General features: G+C 43.1%; 1 protein-coding gene and 1 pseudogene across 10 annotated transcripts in view; one reads left to right on the forward strand and one right to left on the reverse strand.

Annotated features, from left to right (window-relative positions):
• Positions 1–850: 850 nt before the first annotated feature.
• LOC147997819 (zinc finger CCCH-type antiviral protein 1 pseudogene) lies at positions 851–2,015 on the forward strand (annotated as a pseudogene).
• Positions 2,016–6,534: 4,519 nt separating this feature from the next.
• LOC147997820 (disks large homolog 5-like) overlaps positions 6,535–27,525 on the reverse strand; it is a 37,381-nt gene continuing 16,390 nt past the window's right edge. For 2 of the 10 annotated variants that reach the window (XM_087601562.1, XM_087601557.1), the window contains 5 exons: positions 9,876–10,035; positions 8,554–8,697; positions 7,756–7,922; positions 6,930–7,035; positions 6,535–6,812 (listed from right to left, as the gene is read on the reverse strand). In XM_087601562.1, coding sequence (XP_087457688.1) covers positions 6,971–7,035; positions 7,756–7,922; positions 8,554–8,697; positions 9,876–9,886 — 387 coding nt within the window. In that variant the 5' untranslated portion in view covers positions 9,887–10,035 and the 3' untranslated portion in view covers positions 6,535–6,812; positions 6,930–6,970. Of the gene's footprint in view, positions 6,813–6,929; positions 7,036–7,750; positions 7,923–8,553; positions 8,698–9,875; positions 10,036–11,066; positions 11,278–11,844; positions 13,702–16,536; positions 16,654–19,871; positions 20,209–22,836; positions 22,996–27,525 lie in introns of those variants that run through there. The other 8 variants (XM_087601555.1, XM_087601554.1, XM_087601559.1 and 5 more) reach the window with 8 other exon arrangements.

Genomic DNA, 27,525 nt, shown 5'->3' on the forward strand with positions numbered 1-27,525 from the left:
AGGCCTTGGGCATGTGGGACTGGGTGGCAGCAGTGCTTGCCCTTGCTCTCCTGGGTGGTGCAGAACACCTGCCTGGATGTGGGGAAACTCACAGTGGCTTGTCCTCCAGCTGCAACTGCCAGTGCTTGGGGAGGGGGAAGTTGAAGATGCTCCCATGATCCTCCGATTCCCGGGCCACTTTGTCCATGGTTGTCCATGTTCAAGGCTGTGGTCAGCCCCGCCAGAAGCCCCGAGGACAGGGAGAGCAAGCACAAACTGGCCAGCAACCACCATGGGCATCTGCGGTGGGACCCAGGCCAAGTAGCCACAGAGGCGCACCAGGCAGCCAGGCACCAGCCCCAAGCCTGTGCATACTGAGGCCAATGACACTCACTAGTCCCTCCCACCATGCACATCCCACCCCTGGCAGGCAAGATCTCTCTGTCCAGGGCTTCCCCCAGACCTCCAACTACCAACAGCTCAATGAGCCCTTACTTAATTCTTGTTAACCATAATGGCTTGTCATAAAAGGTCATTGGGAAAGTCAATGATGAGATGAAAGCCTTAAAAGAAAACTAGAGAGACTTACTGAAATGAAGAAGAAAGCTCTCTTCCCAGTAGGAGCCTGGCAGTCCCAAGCTCAGGGCACCTCATGTCCAGTCTTGAACCCAGCATGCATTGTTGTGGAGAACCTGCCTGCTTAAGGACCTGGCTTCCCACTCATTCTCCTGAGATGATGACTTTAATTCTTTTAATTTTTACTGGTTATTTTCTTCATTTCCATTTCATGTGTTATCCCCTTTTCCAGTTTCCTTTCTCCACGAAGCAGAGTCCAGCTCACAAGCCTGAGCAGCTGCAGCCATAGTGCACCATGGGGGATCCTGGGGCAGACTGTTTCATCACCAAGATCCTGTAGACCCACAGGGGCTGCATGACCTTAAAGGAACTGCAGAGTAGGAGCAGGCTCCAGAGGCAGAGCTCTATGAGCTGCTGGGCAAGACTGCTTATTCCTATTGGAGACTGGAGATCAGGCAGGGATCACGCTGTAGGTGGCGGCTACTACTGAAGCCTGTGGCTTCAATCTCAAGTGCATCCAGGGACCATGCTACAGATTGCCCAAGCCTCTGCAAGCTCAAACTTCTGGGACAGAGTCATTATGCAAAATCCCAGAGAAACCTCTGCAAATATCCACACCAAGTTTTTAGGAACAGAGCTTCCAGGTCCTGAAGAATCATGAGCTTTCTGGGCTTAACCAAGAGGAGCCGGCCTTCTTCCTGGTACAGGGGGATGCTTTTCTCCTGCAAAAGTTACTACAAAGGAGACAGCCACAAACAGATCTGCTTGAAGCCACAGCCATGCAAGAGAGTCCAAGTCTGTGAGCACTTCACCCAGGCCAACTGCCGTTACCTCAACTGTCTCAGGTCTCATGACCTGATGGACAGGAAGGTGCTGACCTCCGTGACTGAGCACGGGCTGAGTTCTGATGGGGTCCAGAACATCCAGGACATCTGCAACAACAAACACATTAGGAGGAGACCCACTGGCATGAGAGCTCCTCATGAACATCATAGCAGCAGGGCACACAGAGACAGAAGCAATAGCAGAGACTGATTCCTTCCAAACAGCCTAGGATTTCTCTCCCATGTCTCATTTTGGCATCTGGTTCACCTTGTCCAGATGTCACCAGCTGTAAGGATTCCCTGGAGGACGTGTCTACAGCTGTCACTCAGGAGGTCAAGAACCTGGGGACCCAGGACTCTGCACAGCTTTCCTTGGTCTCATCTAAGGCTGCTGGTGTCTGAGGACCCAGTCACATGAGAGCAAGCCAGGGGTTTTCTGAGAATGGACATCTGGATGGCTTCTTTTCTAGAAATCCTACTGATTCTTTGTAAGCTCCTGCCCTCTCTGCTGGCTTTCTTCTTGCTGCAGCAAAAAGAGATGAGTCCATGTCCATGAGAACAGGCATGCCTTCTGGACACCGCATGGAGGTCAAGGGAAAGAATGAGGCTCCAGACATCGATTACATCCCATTTTAAATGGTTCTATTGATGGGGTGACAATGGAAGAAGCAACAGACTCAGGAATTCTAGGTAAAGGTAGAAACTCAGGGAAGGAGTTTGGCAATGTTCCTTCTCTTTCAATTCAGTGGAATAATTGAAGCACTATTGTTATTGGGTCTTCATTAAAAGTCTGGTAGAAAGGATGCATTAAAGCCATGTGGCCCTGATTATTATTATTTTTAATTTTTGGAGTGGCAGCCTTTAATGACTGTATCTATTTTCTTATGGGAATTATTCATTACCTTCCCAGATCTGTATTTAACTTGGTATTTGTTATCTGTTAGAAAAATCACCAGTATCAAATAGATTTTTCACTTTTCTGTAGTAAAGGCCTCTGAAGTAAGCCCTAATGATTGTTGAATTCACTCAGTGTCCTTTGTTATATCCCCCTTTTCATTTCTGATTTGGTACTTTAGATATAGGCTCTGTGGTTTGTCTGTCTTGTGGATCTTCTCAAAAAAAAAAAAAAAAGCCAGCTCTTGCTTTGCTTGGCTCTTTGTATCATTCTCTTTGTTTGTAATTGATTGATTTTAGTTCTGAGTTTATTTCCTGCCATCAAATCCTACCAGACTCTCTATGGGATGAGGCTTTGCCTCACCTTGGTAACAGCAGCATGTGATACATGAAGCTTTTGCTGCTCTCTGTAGTGGGGACGACGTCACAATTTCACTGAAAACCATGCACAGCCTCGTTTTAGACTGTATTAAAGTAGCCCACGATTTCAGTGCTCCCTGCAAGGTGCCATGAGACAGTAGTAACATGAGTCTGCCTGCACCTCGACAGTTTTCACTAGGGACTTCTAAGTGATTTTATGAAAATTTATAGTGAGTTCATGGATGAACATGCACAAACACAAATGCACACACACACTTTACTGGCATGGTGCACATTCTTTCCACACAAAGAAGAAAGTGAGTATTAATGAAAACACACCAATAAAGGAATCGATGGACGGGGTTGTGGGGAAGCTGGGGCTTAGAGTTATTTAAAGGCCCTGTGCAGGCTCTCCTTCTGTTGGAGGCTAAACTTCAAGTGCAATGGGGTTCTTTATTTTCTTTCTGTATAGCACACAGAGCTAGGGTGGAAACTAGTTTTTGATCATATTTGGCAAGTACTAGAACACTGAATTAATTCCTAGGGCTGGAACCCTATTAATGTTCTACAGAATTACAGGGCAGGCTGGATGAAGACTCTCAGCTGACAATGTGGACATCTCAAGACAGGCACTGGACAATGGCTGACAGACTTGTATGAAGACTGGAAATGTTTTGCTATCTCAGAGGAAAAGAAGGCCCCTCCGACTACACTGTACTCTAAGGACAGTTTATTCAGGTAAGGGATGACATGAACTGTTGTCTCATGTCACAGATGTGAGCACAAAATATCCTAGGTATTGTATGCCAATGGTAGCATTAACAGAACAAATCACACAGTGCTGTGAAGATATAGAATATGACTATATGTAGCAAGAACCAGGCCTCTTCTAGTTTCTAAGATCATACCTGAGAACCTCAAATATAGTAATAATGTGATAATGTGGTATAAGTCTAGTTACAACTAGTTTCTATTGTGACACAGATGACTCTTTTTGTGTCATGGTCAGCTTATAATAAATGACTAGACCTAAGCATGAGAATAACCAAATACTACATTGCTTCTCTAGCTGCTGAGCTTTTAAAAGCCCTGGTGTGACAGCAAGCTTTTGTGGACATCTGGATTATTCCTTCTGTACTTTAACTCTCTAAGTCAACCCCACTCTGAGTAAGTCAGTTCCATTCCATAAGTTGGAAATCAGTCAACTGGAAAAAAAATACTTTCTCAATACAAACACAGATTGGCCATGGAAAAAGGGCAGCTTGAACTGTCCCACCTAGGTCCTGGGCTTGCACAGGCCTGCTCTCCAAAAGAAACGTGTGTTCACAGCTGCAGGCTGCATTCACTATGGATGCTCTTGAGGTTCCAGCTGGTGGATAAGCTCTGGGGCGGGACAGACTCGCCCTGCAGCTCTATTGATGGGGTGACAATGGAAGAAGCAACAAACTCAGGAATTCTAGGTAAAAAGAGAAACTCAGAGAAGGGGTTTGGCAATGTTCCTTCTCTTTCAAATCAGAGGAATAATTGAAGCACTATTGTTATTAGGTCGTCATTAAACGTCTGGTAGAAAGGCTGCATTAAAGCCTAGTGGCCCTCATATATATTTTTTAATTTTTGTAGTGGCATCGTCTAAATACTATCTATTTTCTTATGAGAATAATCTTATGACTCTTTGTATTATCCTCTTTGTTTGTAATTGAATGATTTTAGTACTAAGTTTATTTCCTGCCATCAAATCCTACCAGACTCTCTGTAGGATAAGGCTTTGCCTCATCTTGGTAACAGCAGCATGTGATAAATGAAGCTTTTGCTGCTCTCTCTAGTGGTGATGACGTCACAATCTCTGTGTAAACCATCCACAGCCTGTTTTTAGGCTGTATTATAGTAGACCACCATTTCAGTGTTACCTGCCAGGTGCCGTGGGACACTAGTAACACACGTCTGCATGCACCTCGACAGTTTTCATTACAGTCTTCTAAGTCATTTTATGAAAATTGATAGTGAGTTCATGGATGAACATACACAAACACCTGCACAGAAACACAAACAAACACAAACTCTCTCTCTCTCTCTCTCTCTCTCTCTCTCTCTCTCTCTCACTCTCTCTCTCTCTCTCTCTCACACACACACACACACACTTTACTGACATGGTACACATTCTTTGCACACCAAAAATAAAGTGAGCAGTAATGAAAATACACCAATAATGGAATTGATGGAGGGAGTTATGCAGAAGCTGGGACTTAGAGTTACTTAAAGGCCCTATGCAGGCTCTCCTTTTGTTGGAGGAAAAATTTCAAGTGCAATGTGGTTCTTTATTTTCTATCTCTAAAGCACACAGGCTATGGTGGAATGTAGGGCTTTGAGCATGTTTGGAAAGTACAATCACACTGAATTAAATCCTAGGGCTGGAACCCTATTAATCTTCTACAGAATTACAGAGCAGCCTGGATGAAGACACTCAGCTGAAAAGGTGGACATCTCAAGACAGGCACTGGACAATGGCTGAAGACTTGTCTGAAGACTGGAAATATTTTGAAAATTCAGAGAGAAAAAAAAGGACCCTCTGACTACACCGTACTCTAAGGACAGTTTATGCAGGTTAGGCATGGCATGAACTATTGTCTCATGTGACAGATGTCAGCACAAAGTATCCAAGGTATTGTATGCCAAAGGTAGCATCAACAGAACAAAGCACACAGTGTCATGAAGACATAAATTATGAGTTTGTGTAGCAAGACCCAGGCCTCTTCCAGGTTCTTAGATAGTAACTGAGAACCTCAAATACGGTAGTGATGTGATAGTGTGGGGGTGAATCTAGTTACAACTAGCTTCTATTGTGACACAGATGACTCTTTTTGTGTCATGGTCAGCTTATAATGAATGACTAGACCTAAGCATGAGAATAACCAAATACTACATTGCTTCTCTAGCTGCTGAGCTTTTAAAAGCCCTGGGGTGACAGCAAGCTTTTGTGGACATACTGGATTGGTCCTTGTGTACTTTAACTCTCTGAGTCACCTCCACTCTCAGTAAGTTAGTTCAATTCCATAAATTGGAAATCAGTCACCTGGAAAAAATACATTCTCAATATGATCCCAGATTGGCCATGGAAAAAGGGTAGCTTGAACTGTCCCACCTAGGTTCTGGGCCTGCACAGGCCTGCTCTCCAACAGAAACCTGTGTTCACAGCTGCAGGCTGCATTCACTATGGGTGTCCTTGAGGTTCTTCCCTAAACTGCCTAGATTAAAATAATTTTCATGCTAACAATCAAAAAACTCATTATGCCAATCTGGCCAACAGGAAGCTAATTTCTATTCTGTATTTTGTCAGATGTGCAGAATACATATGGTCATCATTGATAATAGGTGAAAGATCTGCTCTAATATGGACACTAAGTGGTACTGGAGGATGATCCTGACCCACAATGAGGAGTGGGAACACCAGAGCCCTGTAGGGATGGCTGGCAAGCTAACACATTGAGCATGCACAGCTCAGTAAATTTCCTGTGAATACTCATCTCCTGAGATCTCTCTATTTAATTGGAGGTGATCCTGTCCACCTAATACAGTACATGATGTGGAAGGACAAAAGCACCTGCAGGAGCTGTGGTGATGACTCACAGGATAGAGCATCTGCTACTCTCTCAGAAGAACCACATGGACCCTAACAATTGGGTAAAGCATGTCAGTGATTACTTCATAAAGTGTGTGTCCGAGAAACAGCCACATTTTCCACACAAAAGACACTGTCACACTGGGTACCCCTTGGTGACTTTGAATTCACTTATTAGCCCAGGATCCATGGAACATGCAGAGATCCATCTCCACCTGTCAGTTCTAAGTCCACAGGAGGGGACAGAACCCTTGAATAAGAATGATGGTCTTAAGAGTCAAGAGATAGAATTCAATTTTTATTCATAAGGAATTCATTTTTACAACAAAACAGGATTAAAACAAATAAATTAAAATATTTAAAAATATTTGAAAAGATAAAAACAGTAACAAGAACATATAAATATGAAACAACAAAAAGAAAATTTCAATTAAAATCATAACAAAAATATTTCTAAACACCACAATCTTAACGAACATTTGGAAGCACAGATGTATTGCTGTTTCTCCTCTTGCACACATAATGAAGGGCGGTCCCCCAAGTTGTCTCTCAGGTGCTTTTTTCTGAGAAGAAAGTAAGACCTCAATCAGTTTGGCTGGCTTAGTGTTATATAAATTTAGGGTCTCTAAGCAATGACAAATTAACTCTGAGGAAGAATACTCATCCAAAAAATTTGTTACCATTCAGGATGTTTGTCATCAGGGACTCCTGAGAAAGCAACTTATTCTTCAGGAAGCTCTCTTACTGGTGTGTGTCCAATTCCAGCTCTCTTGCACTTTCTGAGACCTGGGAGAGGAAGGCAGTTTTTCAGACACTGATTTGGTGGTGAAATGCAAGGCAGCTGTCGGAAGGCTGCCTTCTACCATCTCAGTTCTATTGGACAGTCAACATGGACCTTTTAACTGATATCATTGTTGCTACTCTTTGGGAAGGGCAAAATCTCCAGAGAGCCTCAAAGTAATATGGGCTGCCAATATGGGACCCAGACTTATACCAGTGCAAACCAAGAACAGGGCAATGGAAGGAACCTCATTGGGTTGCAGGAAGAAAGTAGATGTTCATATGTCACCAAGGTTAAAACCAATGACAAGTTCTAATTTGACATTTGCACTTTGTTCTTATCCCGCAAAGGTGCTTCCCACACAAGAAGTCACATGACCACAGAGTGTCATTTGTCAAAGAACCAAGAACTTGTTCAAAACTCCACAGAGCATCCAATCTATCACGTGGATATGCAATAATGAGGTATGTTATTAATCTGTCACCATTTCTATACTGCAGCTTCAAAAAGAGCAGCAAAATATGCTTGCACAATAATTCAGTTTCTGAAAAGTGGTTGGCTTCCCAGAATACTTGTGCATAGGCAGAGCAATGAACAATTCCATTACATGAGGTGGTTGGCTGGTTGTGAGTGTAAATTAGAAAGGTGATAGGAGAAAGCAAAGATGTTTCAAATTGGCAAACTTTATCAGATATTTTTAAGCTAACACAGCTGCTCAACCCTACCAGATGATGCTGGGTCTGGACGTTGCTGGTCTTTATCTTTCTTGTTGAAGTCAACCAAATTTTTCTGGTTCAGTGCACAATCAAGATGTACCTCCTTGCTCTCCTGCTTCAGTGGGACCAACTTCTTCATACATGTGTTCTCCATCAGGAGCTGGCTGAGCAGGTTTCTGGAAATACAGTCTGCATAGTAAGATCATGCTGCCCCTTTCTCCCATTCCCACTCCCGAGTGCCACTAACTCCACCAGGACCCAGATACCCATGAAGACTTAACAGAATTCATTTCGATACATATAAGGCTGCTGCACAAACCACAAAGAGTAAATTCCGGGAAGAATAAATTGTTTGTTTGGCCCGAGCACCAATTAGTGTCCACATCTCTCAAAAAGAACATGGATCTACAACTATCCATGAAAGCCCAATGCATGGGGGCAACATCAATTAGTAGTGGGCAAACACCCTCAAAGGAGGTCAGTAGAACCAAGAGAAGGTCATGCTAACCATGTGGTCCACACACTGAGTTTTGTAAAACCTGGTATGACACCATAGGTCCAGGTCAGCCTAATAACCTGCTGACTTCAATCAGTGCTGTTCTATCTAGAGCCTTCTGAAGATGCCTAGACAATCCTGGGATGAGTAACAGTCTTTTGTGGAACTGAAAACTGAGTCCTAATGACCCTGGCACACTGATGTGTAAACAGCACAAGAGATAGAACCAGAGCTGAAGACCGTCCAATCCAGAACAAAGAAAGTCAGAAATGGCCATTCCACAGGTGATAGGCTTTCTGACCAGGACTTACCTAGAGAAGGTAATCTCCTTCTTCAGCTTATGGCTGTTCTCATGGATCTCAGTGTTCTCCATCTCTAAGTTGTGCAGAATTGACATGACCGCCTCCTCCATTCTCTCCAGGTCTTCATAATATGGATTTGGCCTGAAGTGTGGCCTGGCCCCAAATGATAGAATACAATGAACATCAGCATTTAGGAATATATGAGCTCAGGGTGGGTCCTGTACTACCCCAGTCCTGGAAGGACACCTTCTGAATTCTACATATTGGATCTTCTTCAGCTTCAGAAACGTGTTTTTCTGCGTCCAGGACACCAGAATCTTGGCATCCAGATGGAGGCTTCCCTGGCTCCCTTTGTTCAATCAAGAGGAAATCTGCAGTCAAGCCAGTTGAGCTATCAAGAGCCTAGGCCACACCTCTCCATGCTCCCCCACCCAACACAGCCAGAAACCTGTGATTTCTTTTCTCCTGTTTTGACAAGAGACCACATATCAACACAAAATTATAATCTGCACAAGGAATACAAATATACAGACAAACGTGGCCACATAGTCAAAGAACTGTACTGTTGACAGTGGGGCTCCCAGAACAAAGCATTCACATGACCATGAAAGTGTTACAGATAAATACTCAGGCCAAGACATAGACCCCTATATTCCATGTGTGGAGGGAAATATAAACATATAAAAGTTGTGCATATGCATTTGGATGTATGCACACACAGACTCACAGACTGAGACACACCCACAAAAAAAAGAGAAAAGTTAACAGAATCAGAGAAAGAGAAAAACAAATATGGAAACAGAGAGTACTGTGAGAACCAGGAGAAATGCATGCACCATTGCTGTCTCAGAGTGCAAGACACACAGACAATAACAAACAGGCCTGAGCCTGAGACCTTCTCGTCAAGCATTGAGATGAACAGTTTGGGAACAGGCCCCTCGGGCTGCTGCCTGGATCTTCCAGCACTCAGTCCCCTGCCTAGCAAGTACAGAGACTCACCATAAACTCACTGCAATTACAATCTTGCAAAGCCACCATCTGTCAAGGACTTTGCAAATGCACACTAGACACTCACTCTCCCTGACTTTATCCCCGAATTCTTCATTCAGACCACAAGATCTGCTTTTCAATAAATTAAGCAGATGAGTCCATTTTCCATCTTGCTCCTCAGGAAGGGTCAAGGTTCTGAATCTCCTCTATATGGGAGGTGAGGTTTAGCACAGGGTGGTTAGGGAGGCACAGCTTTCTAGAACCCAAAACCTTAATAGGATAAGAAGAAGGTGACCTTGCAGACCCAGGAATGAAACAAGAGCATTTGGAGCGATTCATACCTGTTCTTCATGGATCTCTCTGTCAGAAACCTCAGGCGATCTCTCAGGTCATTTCTCTCCTCGGTAATGAGCTGCAGCTCTTTAATCAGCTTCTCCTTTTCCTTCTTGGCCTGATTCTCGCTTAGTTCAGTGCCAGGGGATGATGTTTCTCTCCCAGCGTCTGTAGGTAGAAGAACACAAGTGAACCTGCATGGGGAGAATGCATAGAGTGTACATAGACCACAGTTAGGCCTAAACAGGAGAACAAGCCTGGACCCAGTGTCACTGCTAGGCGATTGGTCTATGCTTAAGAGGCCTCCTCAGTGGATCTCAGTTCTCCCACTACTCTATAGAGACCAAGAGATGTAAGCATCCAGGTGTTCCCTATTCCGGACATCAGGTGCTTACATGGACCACGGAGATGGCTTCTCCAGGATTATCATCAGCTGAACAGGGTACAGCTTGGTTTCAGGACCCTCACCCCTGTGGGTTCGAACTCAGATGATAAATTCACCATCCACAAGACTTGAGTGATTGGAGACACTCAGATGTCCTACCCTGATACTCTAGGCCAACAACTTTGGATTAAAAACACATTTCCATGGAGGACATGTTCAACAGACTTATCAGTTCCCCTATTTGAAATACCAAATGCCCGAGAAGTTCCAATAGGTTACAGGATGAATCTTGGTCCACATGTTCCAAATACTTTTGGTATTTTAGAAACATGTTTGTAACACACAACCTCTAATATATAAAGCTAACGATGACCCTGCCAGTTAGAAGAAATCAGAGGAGGTCGAAGAACATAAGGTTATTGCCTGGAGCACAATTCTCCCCCTGTTCCTACTGTCAGATATCCACTGTATTTAAAGAAGCAATGATAGTGAAGTACATTGCTGCCCTGTCTAAACTCAGAAAAGGTTGACCCTCCATGACTCCTGATGGTGTTATTATACAATGTAACATAACAAATGCACTGTAAAAGTAAGGACCAGAAGTTCACAGAATAATAGCATTGGCCTTACCATATCCTCCCAGTGGGGATGGGGAAAGTAAAGTTCTGAAATCCTGACTTTCAGGAATTGTGATATTCATGGAAATTCAATTTCTTTTCAGATGCTCCAGTTGTTGTGGCCCATTGCTAGAAAGGTCAGCTTAAGCCTGCAGCCCCCCTGGCAGGAAGCTCAAAATACACTACCCAGAACTTACTCAACATTCCCCAGAAGTGCTGTCTTTGTCCATCATTACTTTGAGACGAAAGGCTAGACTCCTTCACTTTAGTCTCTCCAGAATCGACGTTCCCCTTCCCAAAATGCTTGCGAGGACGGGAAAACATGTCTTAGCTTGTAACCGCCAGACTCAGACTGAGAGAAACTAGGGCACTGGTTGTCACTACAACACTGGTGACATCACAGAGGATGCCAGAACTCTCTAGGAGACAATAGAATGTCCAAGAAGGGACAGCAGATGTCATGGAGAGCAGACTTTGCCTCCCTGCTAATGTTCTCCCTGTACTGAGCATAAGCAGAGGTGCCCTTTCCAGGAGACTTTCCTGGGGCAGAGCCACTGAGCATCTCCTGCTTCCAAAGCCAAATTTTCCTCAAGGCTTGATTATAAAACCTTAGTAATTCTTATGCATCTAAATGAATGGTTCCTTCCATATCTTGCCCCAAAATGTCTCATCCTAACTCAAATTGTCTTCATTCACCAATGTTAGCCATTAAACCTTCCTGAGATTTCACACCAGTTTGAATATGCAGTCAAAAGTTCTCTTGTCTCATTATGTACGGGTGCTTTATATCACATCAAGAAATAGTCTGCATGGTAGGTTACAACATGGGCGTGTGTTAGGGGAACACTCATGAAGTCATGTGCTTAGCAATTGACAATTGCCAGAAAATTCCTTAGTTGAAAGAGTTGAAGTCTTTACGGTGCTAGGAACAGTGTGGAGACCAGTTGGCAGAGGAAAGTGCAATATTGGACCCACCAATGAAGGGAACCTCATGCTGCTTGTGGGGTTCTCATCTCTGCGCCAATGTCGCCAAAGGAGCACTGCTGACAGGCCTTCTATCAGAAGCTGAGCTTCTATCAGAAAAATAAAATAGTCAAGAGATATAGGGGGTGCAGATAAAGGTGTAGGACGAGGCTATACATATCACTACGTGGATAGAGCAAGGACCCAGCACTTGTGCTCTGGGTCATGGGCTTCCCCACAAACACAAAAGCATCTGTCACAGTAAAAAATGGATACTGTATTGAGTGCACACACTAACACTGATTGATCAGATCCATACCCCAGATTTTGGGGGCAGATCCATGGCCCCAAATATCTTCCTCTCAACTTATACAGCAAAAAATAAGAAAGAAAGAAAAAGTCAAAACAAAAAGCTCAAGCTTCTCATATGAGGATTGCAGGAAGTGTGATCTGGTGGTCAGTTCTGATTAGGCCATTTTAGATAGAACAGTGCACAGTGATGCTTAATGTGATGGGTCCTATATAAAGCTTTCTGCAATATTGGAATTTTAACAAGCCTCATCCAGAACATACAGAACAGGAAAGGATGTGATCACCATGTCCTTGCTCTCTATCAGGTTATTTTTCTGTGTCCGTGATTGTCAGCCATAGACAGCAACAATCTGAAATAGCTGGTAGACATGGGAAAACGTGGCTAAAACTATAGTTGTGGGTTACACACCTCAACTGTCAAAGGCTAATGCTGTCCTCACAGTCCCTGGAGGCCCCTCTTGTAAGACTGTCCACTGGAAAGTAGAAGCAGGTTTATCTGAGCTCAAAGTGAACCTGGCCAGGTAGGAAGAGGGCAACATGGGATACTTGAGACCCTGTCTAAACCAGCACAGAAACCCACACTTCCTTCAAAGCATCATCTATGAATTCTTGATTATCTACCATTCTCTCCCTACCAGTCTTTCAGACTGGAATTGTAGAAAAGAACTGGAAATGATCTTCCTATTCTGAAGACCTTGATCTCTCTTTCCTTAGGTGCACATTAAGAACTCATGCAAATGGGTATGACCATCTGAACATCTTAGTATCATCTACTCAGTATATCCAGCATAATACTGTGCCTATGGCAATCTCAAGCTTCCTTGAGTTTTGCTGACCCAGCAAGAAGTATGAAGTACTGAGGTCAAACCCCAGTGATCCTTTCAAGGGTTTAGAAGAAAGCCATCAGAGAAACTCCACTTCTTTGTCCTTAGATTAAATCAAGCTGATACAATGTGAACCTGGTGGGCTATTTAACCATGCATCTTTCTGCCAACCCCACCTTTCTGAATTCAGTCCATGTGAACCTGCATGCGGAGAATGCATAGAGTGTACATAGACCACAGTGAGGCCTAAAGAGGACAACAAGCCTGGAATCCAGTGTCACTGCAAGGAGTTTGGTCTTCGCTTAAGAGACCTCCTCAGTGGGTCTCAGTTCTCCCTCTACTCTATAGAGACCCAGAGATGTAAGCAGCCAGGTGTTCCCTATGCCTGCTGACACACGCAATAAATGCAGTAAATTTTAATTTCTGTTCAATTGTTCAGTAACTTACATACACTTGCATATTGCTGTGGAAGTGATGGGGTTTCGTGATCAGCATTGCATTTAACAATGCATAACCAATCATCCCTCCTAGAATGATTCTGTATATAGAGAAAGAAAATTTATTAGAATGGCTTATAGGCTGTGGTACAGCTAATTCAACAAGGAATGGAAGGTCTAAAACGCAGTAGTTACCCCTGTTGAAGCCAATCCCCCTAGCATAGCTGTAGCCATTTTGTTCCATGCCGGCTAGATACTTCATATTCTTGCTGTAATATGTCACATATCATTGTTGTCTGAAAATAATTTAACACAGCAGGGTCAGGAATGATCACATAACTTGTGTATGTTTTTTTTTTATCGGTTATTTTGTTTATTTGGATTTCAAATGTTAACCCCTTTCCAGTTTCCCCTACAATAACCCTGCATTCCACCCCCTTCCCCAGCCTCCTCGAGGGTGCTCCCCCACCCACCCATTCCCGAAATACTGGAAGGAAATACTTTATGTTGTCAGGTTTCTTAATCTTAAATTTCATAATTATAAGCTTCATGTAGGACCAAAAAATTAAAGGTCAATATGAGGGCTGCAGAGATGGCTCCATGGTTAAGAGCACTGACTGCTCTTCCAGAGGTCCTGAGTTCAAATCCCAGCAACCACGTGGTGGCTCCCAACCATCTGTAATGAGACCTGATGCCCTCTTCTGGTGTGTCTGCAGACAGCTACAGTGTACTTATATATAAATAAATAAATCTTTAAACAGATAAAAAGTCAGTATGAACCTTTGTTGTCTAAAATGGCTTGAGTCAGGGCTGACAAACAGACAGCCCTTCCAGCACCTGCCTATGAGCTCACAGTTTTAGGCTTTATAAACTGACATAGAAAAATGTCCAGGGTCCTAGCCTGACAAATTCTCAGCTACGTCTCTGATGATCAGTCTTAGGGTGGGCATTCAAAAAACCATCCCTCTCTAAGTGAGGTCAGAGTTTGTGTGGTTTATGGGGCAACTCCTGGACCCCAACGGTTTTGTCCATAAGGCTGGATATTTCAGCTGCTCTTCAGTACATGCAGGAATCCTGAAGAAGTAGGCAAATTAATAAAGCAAACTTCCTTCTTCCATGTCCTTGATATGAGCTGCCAGCAGAAGGTGTGGTCTAAACAACAACCAACGGATTGGGTAAAGATCTTTATCAATCCTACAACAGATAGAGGGCTTATATCCAAAATATACACCGAACTCAAGAAGTTAGACCGCAGGGAGACAAATAACCCTATTTAAAAAATGGGGCTCAGAGCTAAACAAAGAATTCACAGCTGAGGAATGCCGAATGGCTGAGAAACACCAAAAGAAATGCTCAACATCTTTAGTCACAAGGGAAATGCAAATCAAAACAACCCTTAGATTTCACCTCACACCAGTCAGAATGGCTAAGATCAAAAACTCAGGTGACAGCAAATGCTGGAGAGGATGTAGAGAAAGAGGAACACTCCTCCATTGTTGGTGGAATTGCAGACTGGTACAACCATTCTGGAAATCAGTCTGGAGATTCCTCAGAAAATTGGACATTGAACTACCTGAGGATCCAGCTATACCTCTCTTGGGCCTATACCCAAAAGATGCCCCAACATATAACAAAGACACATGCTCCACTATGTTCATAGCAGCCTTATTTATAATAGCCAGAAGCTGGAAAGAACCCAGATGCCCTTAAAGAGAGGAATGGATACAGAAAATGTGGTACGTCTACACAATGTATATTAATCAGCTATCAAAAACAATGACTTTATGAAATTCATAGGCAAATGGATGGAACTAGAAAATATCATCCTGTGTGAGGTAACCCAATCACAGGAAAACACACATGGTATGCACTCATTGATAAGTGGATATTAGCCCAAATGCTCGAATTACCCTAGATGCACAGAACACATGAAAATCAAGAAGGATGACCAAAATGCAGATGCTTCACTCCTTCTTTAAAAGGGGAACAAGAATACCCTTGGCAGGGAATAGGGAGGCAAAGTTTAGAACAGAGGCAGAAGGAACATCCATTCAGAGTCTGCCCCACATGTGGCCCATACCTATACAGATATTAGGTAAGATGGATGAAGCAAAGAAGTGCAAGCCGACAGGAACTGGATGTAGATCTCTCCTGAGAGACACAGCCAGAATACAGCAAATACGTAGCCGAATGCCATCATTAAACCACTGAACTGAGAACTGGGCCCCCGTTGATGTAATCAGAGAAAGGACTGGAAGAGCTTGAAGGGGGTTGAGACCCCATATGAACAAGAATTCCAACCAACCAGAGCTTCCAGGGACTAAGCCACTACCCAAAGACTATACATGGACTGACGGTGGACTCCAACTGCATACGTAGCAATGAATAGCCTAGTAAGAACACCAGCGGAAAGGGAAACCCTTGGTCCTGCCAAGACTGAACCCCCAGTGATCATGATTGTTGGGGGGAGGGCGCTTATCGGGGAAGGATGAGGAGGGGATCACCCAAATAGAAGGGGAGGGGAAAGGGTTGAGGGATTTTGGCCTGGAAATCGGGAAGGGGAATAACAATCGAAATGTAAATAAGAAATACTCAAGTTAATAAAGATGAAAAAAAAAAATAAAAAGAAAAAAGAAGGTGTGGTCCAGATTAGAGGTGGGCCTTTCCATCTCAAAAGATCTGAATTAAAGATTTATCTTCTGATCTCCAAGATTTGGATTACAAGTAGGTCTTCTTGCTTCAGAAAATTTAATTAAGAAAAAAAAATCCAATGGTGCTAATGCCTTTAGCCTCAGCATCCAGGAGGTAGAGGCAGGTGGATCTCTGAGTTCAAGGCCAGCCTGGTCTACAATATGAATTCTAGGACAGCCAGAGCTACACAGGGAAACCCTGTCTCAAAAAAACCAAAGAAGAGGAGGAGGACCAAGAGGAGGGGGTTGAAGAGAGGAAAACAGAAAGAAGGAAGGAGAGAGAGAGAGGGGGGAGAGAGAGAGAGAGAGAGAGAGAGAGAGAGAGAGAGAGAGAGAGAGATCCCCCTCACAGGGCGTCAAGCCATTTGGCATTAGTTAATTCCAGGTACACTCAAGTTGACAACCAAGAACAGCAATCCCATTACGTGGTTGTGATCTCACCCTGGTAGGCTCCTGAGTAGGAGGCTGAAGCAGGAGAATTGCCATAAGTCTGATGCCAGCATGAACTACACACGTGTTCCAAGCCAAGCCAACCTCAGCTACAGTTTGAGATTCTGTCTGAAAAATATGAAAGAGAAAGAAAACATAAATTCCTAGAGCAGTGTTTCTCAACCTTCCTATGGCCTCAACCCTTTAGAACAGTTCCTCAAGCTGTGGTGACCCCCAACTACAAATTATTTTGTCGCTACTTCACAACTGTAAATTTGCTACTGTAATGAATCTTTATTGTAGTGTAAACTATTTGATAGGAGACCCTGTGTGGGTCACGACCCCCAGGCTGAGGGCCTTTGCCCTAGAGGCGGTCTTGGCCCAGATTATATAGTTCATATTATGATGGGCTCTCTCAGCGTTTGAAGGTCAAGTATATTCACTTGTACCATCAAAACTTAAAAATTCAGCTGAGCTGGTGGCTGGTATGGTGTGACATCCCCCAGAATACCTTTGCCATTTTGTTCCATGCCTGCCAGCCATTTCATATTGTTGCTGTAACACGCCTGCTGTCACTGATGAGGAGAAGGGACTTGGCTCAAGGACATGCTGACCACACACCTTGTTTTGTTCTGAATGTTCTGTATGCGGTTTGCTAATCTAGAGAAATTCTACACCTGAAGGATTGGTTCTCTGAAGTGGACACAGGTGAAAGGCTAAGGCAGATGTGTGAAGGAACGTTTCACTGAGGCAGACGCAGGTAAAAGGATGTTCTGCTAAAGCACACATGTGAAAGGACACGTGATGAAGGGTTCTGCACTAAGAACACACATGCATTGGTCTGCCTTGCATTCTGTAGTTGAGCTGCATTTGTTGGGACTTCATAGAACCACAGCAAAAACCCTTCTGGTGGGCTGTGTAGTTTCTCACTGTTTCCTTGGACTCGTGCTGATGGACAGAGTGATGTCAGCTGAGACAGACACATGTGCTGACACAGGACACACGCTGAGGCCAGGCCCACGGAGGACACGGGATATTGAGAGGGAGTTTGGATGGAGTTATGCTTGCGTAGCTTGTTGGTCTGGGGTCTCTGCTGATCTCTGCTCGCCTGAGAGCTGCTCTTACTGACTGTGTAGCATCTTGGCTGCTCTTTGTTCCCCTTGGACAGCCCTCAGGACCAGGCGCTCCTCTCCGTTAACCATGGCTGCTGTCCTCTTCCTCTCTCCTCTCCATCACACATGTTCTTCCTTTATTCTCTGGCAGCTTCTTCCTCCTTCTTCCCTCCTCATGATCCTCTCTAGCAAAGCCCTCAAAGCTCCCCTCCCCCATCTCTCTGCTGTGCAGCTGTTGGCTGTTGGCTTCTTTATAATCACAGTTAACTGGGAGCAGGGTCAGTTTTTCAGGGTTAACCAGTGTTGAGTTCAACAAATTAGCATTAAAATACAAGCAGCATTAGGCCAATACACTACAGGGGTTTTTGTTTGTTTGTTTGGTTGGTTTGGTTTAATTTTCATTTACCTTTTTACTTGAAATTTTATTTTTCGCTATTTTTTATTAATCGGTTATTTTATTTATTTACGTTTCAACTGTTGTCCTGCTTTCCACACTCCCCTCATCAAACCTTACATCCCATTTCTGCTCAGCTTTGCCTATGTGACAGTGCTCCTGCACCCACACATATCCATCCCCACCTCACACCTCTAGGATCTGCATTTGGTGGGGCAATAGGCCTCACCTTGAACCATAGAGCATCCTTGCATACACTTTGGCTGGCAGTTTGGCCCCTGGGAGCTTTGGGATTAGGGAAAGAAGATCTGGTCAGATATTAAATCCAACGATTGCTGCTTTCTCTTCTTTTTCTGGTTATAGGTGAAATTATGTTTGTGTGCTTATCTTTTTATAAATTATTGAGAGAAGATTAATGTCTTGGTTTTTCTTGGTTATAGTTTAGTTCATTGTCTTGGAGTTTTCCTCCTATTAGCCTCTGTTGTGCTTTCTTACAGAAAAGAATTGTTTAAATTTGGTTTTCTCATGAAATATCCTGGTTCTTCCTTTTATGGTGATGGAGGATTATGCTGGATATAGGGGCCTGTGTCTGCATTACATCTGCCCAAGATTTTCTGACTTTTAGAATCTCTGTTGAGAAGTCTGGTGTAATTCAGATACGTCTGAATTTATTTGTTACTAGATATTTATACCTTACCCCTTTTAATGTTCTTTCTTGATCTGTGCTTTTAGCGTTTTAATTATTACGTGAATGGAGGAATTTTTCTGGTACAATTAGTTTGATGTTCTGTAGGCTTGTTGTACCTTTATGGCCTTTTCTTTCTTTACCTTATGGAAGTTTGCTGCTATGATTTGTTGAAGATGTTTACTGGATCTATGAACTAGAAATCTTAATTCTCTTCTCTATCTATTATCCTTAGGTTTCAACATTTAATTGTGTCCTGAAATTCTTGGATGTTTTGGATTCAATAAACCATACATGTTTATCTGAGATGGGTGTTTTGTGCTTTGTGGGATGACCTCCTTGACCCCAGGCTGCATGAAGAATCTCAGCTGACAGTGGGGACATAAATTATAAGTATGTGTAGCAAGACCCAGGCCTCTTCCGGGTTCTTAGATATTAAAAGAGAACCTCAAATACAGTAGTAATGTGATAGTGTGGTGTGAATCTAGTTACTATTCTCTATTTTGATATAGATGACTCTTTTTGTGTCATGGTCAGCTTATAATGACTAGAAGACCTAAGCTTGAGAATAACCAAAGACTACATTGCTTCTCTAGCAACTGAGCTTTTAAAAGCCCTGGTGTGACAGCAACTGTTGGTGGACATTCTGGATTATTCCTTCTGTACTTTAACTCTCTGTGTCACTTCCACCATCACTAAGTTAGTTCAATTCCATAAATTGGAAATCCAAAACCTGGAAGAAATACTCTTTTTTTTTAAAGATTTATTTATTCATTTATTATATACAAGTACACCGTGACTGTCTTCAGACACACCAGAAGAGGGCATCAGATCTCATTACAGATGGTTGTGAGCCACCATGTGGTTGCTGGGATTTGAACTCAGGACCTCTGGAAGAGCTGTCAGTGCTCTTAACCACTAAGCCATCTCTTTAGCCCAAGAAATACTTTCTGAATATGATCTGAGATTGGCCATGGAAAAAGGGTAGCTTGAACTGTCCCACCTAGGTTCTGGGCCTGCACAGGCCTGCTCTCCAAAAGAAACCTGTGTTCACAGCTGTTGGCTGGCTAAGAAAGATTTCACGAGACGTGATACACAGCCCTCGGACTTCTGCTCCAGTCATCTGCACAATTTTTCCCGGACGATATCCTCATACCTCCAGCAGGCGGGTGATGAAACTGTCCACTCTCAGCTCCCCTTCAGCCATCTTGTGGCCACCAGACTCTCCTCCCTGCAGCAGGAACAAGGGCTTCTCCATGGTGGCTGCAGCAGCAGTGGTGGTTTGGCATTCTCACCTAGGAGGCCCTATGCCTTTCTACCCCAGTTCCAACTCACCTCAGGCCCGGGCCTTCCCCCCATCCACTTCCCACGGAGCAGGGAGAGCAGCACCCACTAGAAATAAAAGGGAAGCCCTTGGTCTTGCCAAGAGTGAACCCCCAGTGAAAGGGATTGTTGGGGGGAGGACGGTAATGGGAGGAGGATGGGGAGGGAACACCAATAGAGAAGGGGAGCGGGGGTTAGGGGGATGTTTGCCTGGAAACCCAGAAAGGTAATAACAATTGAAATGTAAATAAGAAATACCCATTTAATAAAGATGGAGAAAAAAAGAGAAAAGTGTCACACATTTAAAACAGAAGAATATGGACCCTAATTTTAAAGCACAGCTCTGTCAATTAACTAAACCTTTAAAAAACTCAGAAAATCAGGCCAAACAATATTTTCTCGGTTTATGTATCTGTAATGTCGCATAAATAATAATGTCCGTTTCTTGCTATTGTGGAGGGAATTAAATAGTTAATATGTAATCATGGAAATTTTGAAGTACCATCCATTTTTCTGTTCTTTAAATCAATCTTCCTCATTTCATTGATCAAGTATGTATGTTTTCTTTTCATAATTACATGTATAATAAAACCAGCATAAAAACCTTCAGAATTGTATAAGCTTTCACTTTTAACAAATTAAATTAGTTGTTCTTTGTATTTCTGCTGAACATTTAAATGTTCTTTATATGTCCCAATGCGAGTTTATTAGGTACCTATAAACTTTAAACTCTTTGCCTGAGAGCATGAGTACAATTTAATTATATAGTAACTACACTCAGGCTGTCTTTGTATTAGAACCAATTATATCAGACTCTAAGAAAAATTACTATTGCGTAAAAGTTTGTGTGTGATGAGTGTGAGTGTCTGTGTGTGTGTGAGTGTGTGTGTGTGAGTGTGTGTGTGTGTGTGTGTCTGTGTGTGTGTGTGTGTGTGTGTGCAGCACATGACCAAACAACTTTCAGGAGCCATTTCTCTCCTTCTGTCATGTGGGTCCCAGGATGTAACCCAGATGTTTGACTTTGGCAATAAATAATATTACCAACTAAATAAATAAATAAACAAACAAAAAACAAGCCACCAATCCACTTTAAAAGTAAAGGCCAGAAGTTCACAGAATAGTAGCATTGGCCTTACCATATCCTTTCTTTGGGGATGGGAAAATTAATGTTCTGAAATCCATGACTTTCAGGAATTGTGATATTCATGGAAATTCAATTCCTTTGCAGATGCTCCAGTTGTTATGGCCAATTGCTAGAAAGGTCAGCTTAAGCTTGCAGGACCCCAACCATCCCTCCCCCCCGCCTCCACAGATGCTCAAAAGACACTGCCCAGAACTTACTCCACATTCCCCAGAACCACTTTCTATGTCCATCATTTCTTTGAGATGAAAGGTCAGACTCCTTCACCCTAGTCTCTCCACAATCGACATCCCCCCTCCCAAAACACTTCTAAGACTGGAAAATATGTCTTAGGATGTATCTGCCAGACTCGGACTGAGACAATCTAGGGCACTGGTTGTCACTACAACATTGGTGACATAGCAGAGGACGCCAAGAACTCTCTAGGAGACAATAGAATGTCCAAGAAGGGACAGCTGATGTCGTGGGGAGCAGACTTTGCCTCCCTGCTAATGTTCTCCCTGTACTGAGCATAAGCTGAGGTGGCCTTTCCAGGAGACTTTCCCGGGGCAGAGCCACTGAGCACCTCCTGCTTCCGAAGCCAAATTTTCCTCAAGGGTTGATTATAAAAACCTTAGTAATTCCTATGCATCTAAATGAATGTTTCCTTCCAAATCCTGCCCAAAAAATGTCTCATCCTAACTCAAATTATCCTTCTTCACCAATATTAGCCATTAAAAATTCCTGAGAAATAATACGAGTTTGAATATGCAGTCAAAATGTTCTCCTGTCTTATTATGTACAGGTGCTTGAAATCACATCAAGAAATAGCCTGCATGGAAGATTGCAACATGGGTGTGTGTTAGGGGAACACCCATGAAGCCTTGTGCTTAGCATTCAATGGTTGCCACAAAATTCCTTAGGAGGAAGACTTGCAATCATTATGGTCCTAGAAACAGTGTGGAGGCCAGTTGGCAGAGGAAAGTGAAACATTAGAGCCACCAGTGAAGGCTCCTGTTGGGCTCTACCTTGGTGTTTCCCTCCCCCCTCGCTGAGCCTTTCAGCCTGCTATAGCAAGAAATTGTTTACACCTTTGACAGCTGCTTTTAGCCCCTGATTTGGGGCTGGGATTTTCCATGGCACCCTTCCTCCCCACTGAGCTTTCTTGCTTCTTGTTTTTAAGAAGCTGTTTATGCCCCTGATTGGGCTGGAACTTTCACCTCACAGACTTGTCCTAATTTCCTGGTTGGGGATTTTCACCTGCCTTGTTGTTTTTCCACGGCTTTTGCCTCTGGTATATAAGGAGATCTCAGTAAAGCCTTGGTGGCACTCGCTAAAAAGGGGTGACCCGTGTACGTGTTTTCTTTCAACCCCACAAACCTACACCCGATATTCACACACTGTCGGCGCAGGCACTGACAATAGGTATCACAATAGAAACTAGTAACTAGATTTAACCAAACTATCACATTAATGCCGTATTTCGTGGTATTTTTTTTTTTTTTTGCTCTCCTAGAACCTGGAAGAGGCTTGGGGTTTTCTAATCCTACTCATAATTTATTATCCTTCCCAACACTATGGGCTTTGTTCTGTTAATGCTAACAGCGGCATCCAATACCTAGGATATTTTCTACTGACATGTGTGACGTGAGACAAAACAGTCCCTGTCATCCCTCACCTGAATAAACTTCCTTAGAGGACAGTGTAGTTGGAGGGTCCTTCTTTCCTCTCCAAGATCGAGAAACATTTCCAGTCTCCAGACAAGTGTGTCAGCCATTGTCCAGTGACTGTCTTGAGATGTCCACAATGTCAGCTGAGTGTCGTCATCCAGCCTGCCCTGTAATTGTTGTAGATGATTAATAGGGTTCCAGCCCTAGGATTTAATTCAGTGCTACAGTACTTGCCAAACATGCTCAAAGCCCTAGCTGCCACCCTAGTCCTGTGTGCTCTAGAGAAAGAAAATAAAGAACCACATTGTCTATCAAGTTTCTCCTCCAATAGAAGGAGAATCTGCGAATCTGCATCTGGTCTTTTAAGTAACTCTAAGCCCCAGCTTCCCCACAGCTCCCTCCATCGATTCCATTATTGGTGCATTTTCAGTAACGCTCACTTTATTTTTGGTGTGCAAAGAATATGCACCATGTCATTAAAGTGTGTGTGTATGTTTGTGTGTGTGTTCATCCATGAACTCACTATAAATTATTATCAGATGACCCAGAAGACCGTGGAGAAACCTGTCGATGTGCATGCAGAATTATGTTACTACTGTTCCATGGCACCTTGCAGGGAACACTGAATTAGTTGGCTGCTTTAATAGAGCCTAAAACCAGGCTATGCATGGTTTTCGGTGAGATTGTGATGTGCAACACCACAACAGAGATCAGCAGAAGCTTCATTTATTCCATGCTGCTGTTACCAAGAGGAGGCAAAGCCTCATCCCATAGACAGTCTGGTAGGATCTGATGAAGGGCAATAAACTCAGGGTTGAAATCAAGCCTTTAGAAACAAAGAGAAAAATACAAAGTCAAGGAAAGCAAGAGCTGTCTTTTTCTTTTCTTCCTCTTTTTTTTTTGAGAAGATCCACAAGAGAGACAACCCCTTCCTCAAACTAACAATGCACAAGAGAGACAATACATGACTTAAAAATCAGAAATGAAATGAGGGCCATAACAATAGACACCGAGCAAATTCCAAAATCATTAGTTCTTACTCCCGAGGACTTTACGCCAGAAAACTGGAATATATAACCAATATATATTCCAGATAACAATTACCAAATTTAAATCCAGATCTGGGAAGGTATCTGAAAAATACCCCTAAGAAAATAGATACACTCATTAAAGGTTGCATACATTATATATTATATTGCTTTCTTTTTGCATGATTAAACCCCTTCAAGGACATTTAGCTATGTTATAGAAAGTGTTACTTTTAAAACAAAAGGACAAAGAGTGAAATTGAGGAGTCACTGAGAGACACTTCCCAGACAGGATCAAGGAAAGACGGCTGAGAGATGCAAGCAGGGGCTGCAATGCTGCCCTTGAGAAGGAAATGTTTTTCTCACTTTACCTTACTCTATGCTGTACTGTGTCCGTTTTTTGTGGAAGCGGCTCTCATGCTCTCTGGGTTATGACAAGTATATTGTGATACTAGGAAGAGGGGTGATTTGCTATACAGATATTTTAAGGAGAAGCCTTTGCTTAGTCTCACTTCTTTGCCTAGTCTTGCCTCAGTCGTTCCTGGTATCATGGGAATAACGATCTTATTATATCTTGCCAAAAGGGAAAGTGAGGTAATGCATATTCATGCCTATATAAGGGTTAATAAGCTTGCAGCTGCATGCAGTTGCATCTGCCTTTGCTCTGCATCCCCTGTGTCCTGGTTATTTGTGACCGTACCTGGGCCCCCAACACACTAGATGTTGACACGCATCACCCTTCTCAGTGTCAGGTTTATTTTCTTTCTTTTTTGGAATCTATGATGTGGAGGCGTATTACAGCAACAATATGAAATAGCAGGCGGGCATGTATGAAAATTGCTGTGTTTAAGCTAGGTGTGGGGACAAGTCCTCAAAGGGAGCTGTTAAGATGGGAAACAAATAATGCATTTGTTGCTGGAATTGAGTTGCCTCAGCTGTGTTGCTCTGCCTGCTCAGTGTCCATTCAACATCACTCTGTTTCTACAGAGGAACTCAAGGTTTGCCCCAGCTGCCTGTGAGCTGTGATATGGGCAGAGAAAGGCCAGGACACAGTGGTGATTTCCCACTCCTCAGTTATGCTGAATTTTCCACTACTGTACTTGTATACACAAGTCCAGTGTGGTCAGTTATTATAGATATTTGTCATTTCTTACAGAGGGCAACTATGATTGCCTACACCCAATTCTATAAAAAACAAAACTCAGGAAACCTGGCCCTTGGCAGCAATGAATCAAGAAATATCTAGGATGGTGGGGCATGAATTCTGCCAAGCAATGAACTCAGATAGGTGGGGTTGTGAGGAAGATGTATGGTTGAATAGCCCAATAGATTCACGTTTTATCATCTTGATTTAATCTAAGGACAAAGAAGTGCAGTATCTCTGATGGCTTTCTTCTAACCCCTTGAAAGGTTCACTGGGGTTTGACCTCAGTTCTTCATTCTTCTTGCTGGGGCAGCAACACTCAGGGAAGCTTGAGATTGCCATAGGCACAGTATTAGGCTAGAAATGCTGAGTAGGTGATAATTAGTTGTTCAGATGGTGATTCCCATTTCATTTGTTCTTAACGTGGACCTAAGGAAAGACAGATCGAGGTCCTTAGAATACAAAGATCATTTCCAGTTCTTTTCTACCTTTCCTGAATGAAAGACTGGTTGGCAGAGAATGGTAAAAATTCAAGAATTGGTAGATGATGCTTTGAATGGAGGGTGGGTTTCAGTGCTGGTTTTAGACAGGGTCTCAATTACCCCATCTTGTTCTCTACGTTGCTCGTCAGGTTCACTTTGAGCTCAAATAAAGCTGCTTCCACTTTCCAACAGGTAGTCTTACAAAGGGGCCTCCAAGGACTGTGAGGACAGCATTAGCCAATGAGAGCTGAGGTGTGTAACCCACAACTATAGCTTTATCTGAAAGACCCTCAGACAGACGAGACTCTCGCTCCAGTCCTGAGGACAATCACCACCCCATGAACACACAGGACTCAGTCTTGATGTAAAAACAAGAGGTTTACTTTGGGATACCAATGCACTGGGGCTCGACACGGTCCACACGCAGGAGGGATGTGAGGAGCCTCGAACAACAGAAATGTACAGCTTAAACAGTCATTTACGATCACACAGTTTCATTAGCTCAGCTATTTCGGTGCCAAGGATAACTAGGCAGATGTTTCTCATACTGGAATTCCTGGGATAAGGCCTTAACCACATCAATGTAGCTATTTCTGTAGGAAGGACGTCTGACTTGATATATGTTTTCTTATCCTGGGGTTCCCAGGACAAGGATCAAGGATATCTGTCTTGGCAGGTGTTTCTCTTCTGGAGTTCCCAGGACAAGGTTATAGCGATGTCAGCCTATAGCACAGCTGCATTCAGTACCAAGGACATCTTACTTCTATAGTGGTCAGTCAGCTTCCCAGAGATGTTTCCTGTCTTGTAATTGCCCTGCAGTAAATATGTTCTATACCCTCTGTTCTTATGGTCGGGCAGCTTCCTAGAGAGTGGGTGGGAATGTGCTTTCTGTACTTTCTGGTCTATTGTCTAATGTCACGGGGCTAAGTGAGGGCCAGCTTAAAGGATTCTCATTCTTAAGAAATGGCTGTACTGATATCAAACGGGGATCTTTCATATCCACTTTCTTCCAAGTCTACCAGCCATCTCAGATTGTTGCTGTAATATGCCTGACAATCAAGGACACAGAAAAATAACTTGATACACAGCAAGGACATGGCAATCATATCCTGTGTCGTTATGTATGCTCTGGATGAGGTTTGTTAAAATGACAATATTGCACAAAGCTTTATATAAGACCCATCAAATTAAGGGTCACTATGCACTGTCATAGCTAAAATGGCCTGGTCAGAAGCGACCACTGGATCACTCTTCTGTAACTTCACATGAGAGGCTTGTGCTTTTTGTGTTTTTTTATTTTTCTGTTTTTTCTTATTTATTTATTTATTTATTTATTTATTGCTTTATATGTTTTCCGGAAGATAGTTCAAGTCATGGATCTGCCCCCAAAATCTGAGCTTTGCTACTAACACTGTAAACAGTATTAGTGTATGCATTCAATAAAATAACTGGTTTTTTTTTTTAGTACGATAGATGCTTTTGTGTTTTGTGGGGTGATTCATGAAACAGGAGTGAAGATGCTTGTTTCTTACTCTGTCCACTGAGTTATGTCTCTAGGCTTGTCCTACTCCTTTGGCTGCATCCCCCCCCACACATCTGCTGACTATTTTATTTTTCAGATGAAATCACACGTTATAGCTTAGAGAGGCCTGTAAGCAATCCTACTTTGGTAACTTAAGTGCAAAGAGGAGAGCCCCACACTCAGCCTGAGGGTGCATTCACTGGTGGATCCAATATTTCAGTTTCCTCTCCTAACAGATCACCACATTGTTGCCAGGACCATAATGAATGCAATTCTTTCTCCTAAAGAATCTGGTGGCAACTGTCAAATGTTAAGCACAAGGCTTCAGGTTGTACCTATAACACACAGCCACATTACAACCTACCCTACAGGCTATTTCTGGGTTTGATTTCATGCACCTGCACATGATGAGACAGGAGACCTCTTTGACTACTTATAGGAACTGGTGTGATTTCTCAGTAATCATTAATGGGTAATATTGCTGACTGAGGAGAATTTGAGGTAGGATGAAACATTTCTGT

The sequence above is a fragment of the Rattus norvegicus genome, unplaced genomic scaffold (assembly GCF_021556685.1).
Source record: "Rattus norvegicus strain SHRSP/BbbUtx unplaced genomic scaffold, alternate assembly SHRSP_T2T unassigned-0000047, whole genome shotgun sequence".
Taxonomy (NCBI): Eukaryota; Metazoa; Chordata; class Mammalia; order Rodentia; family Muridae; genus Rattus; species Rattus norvegicus.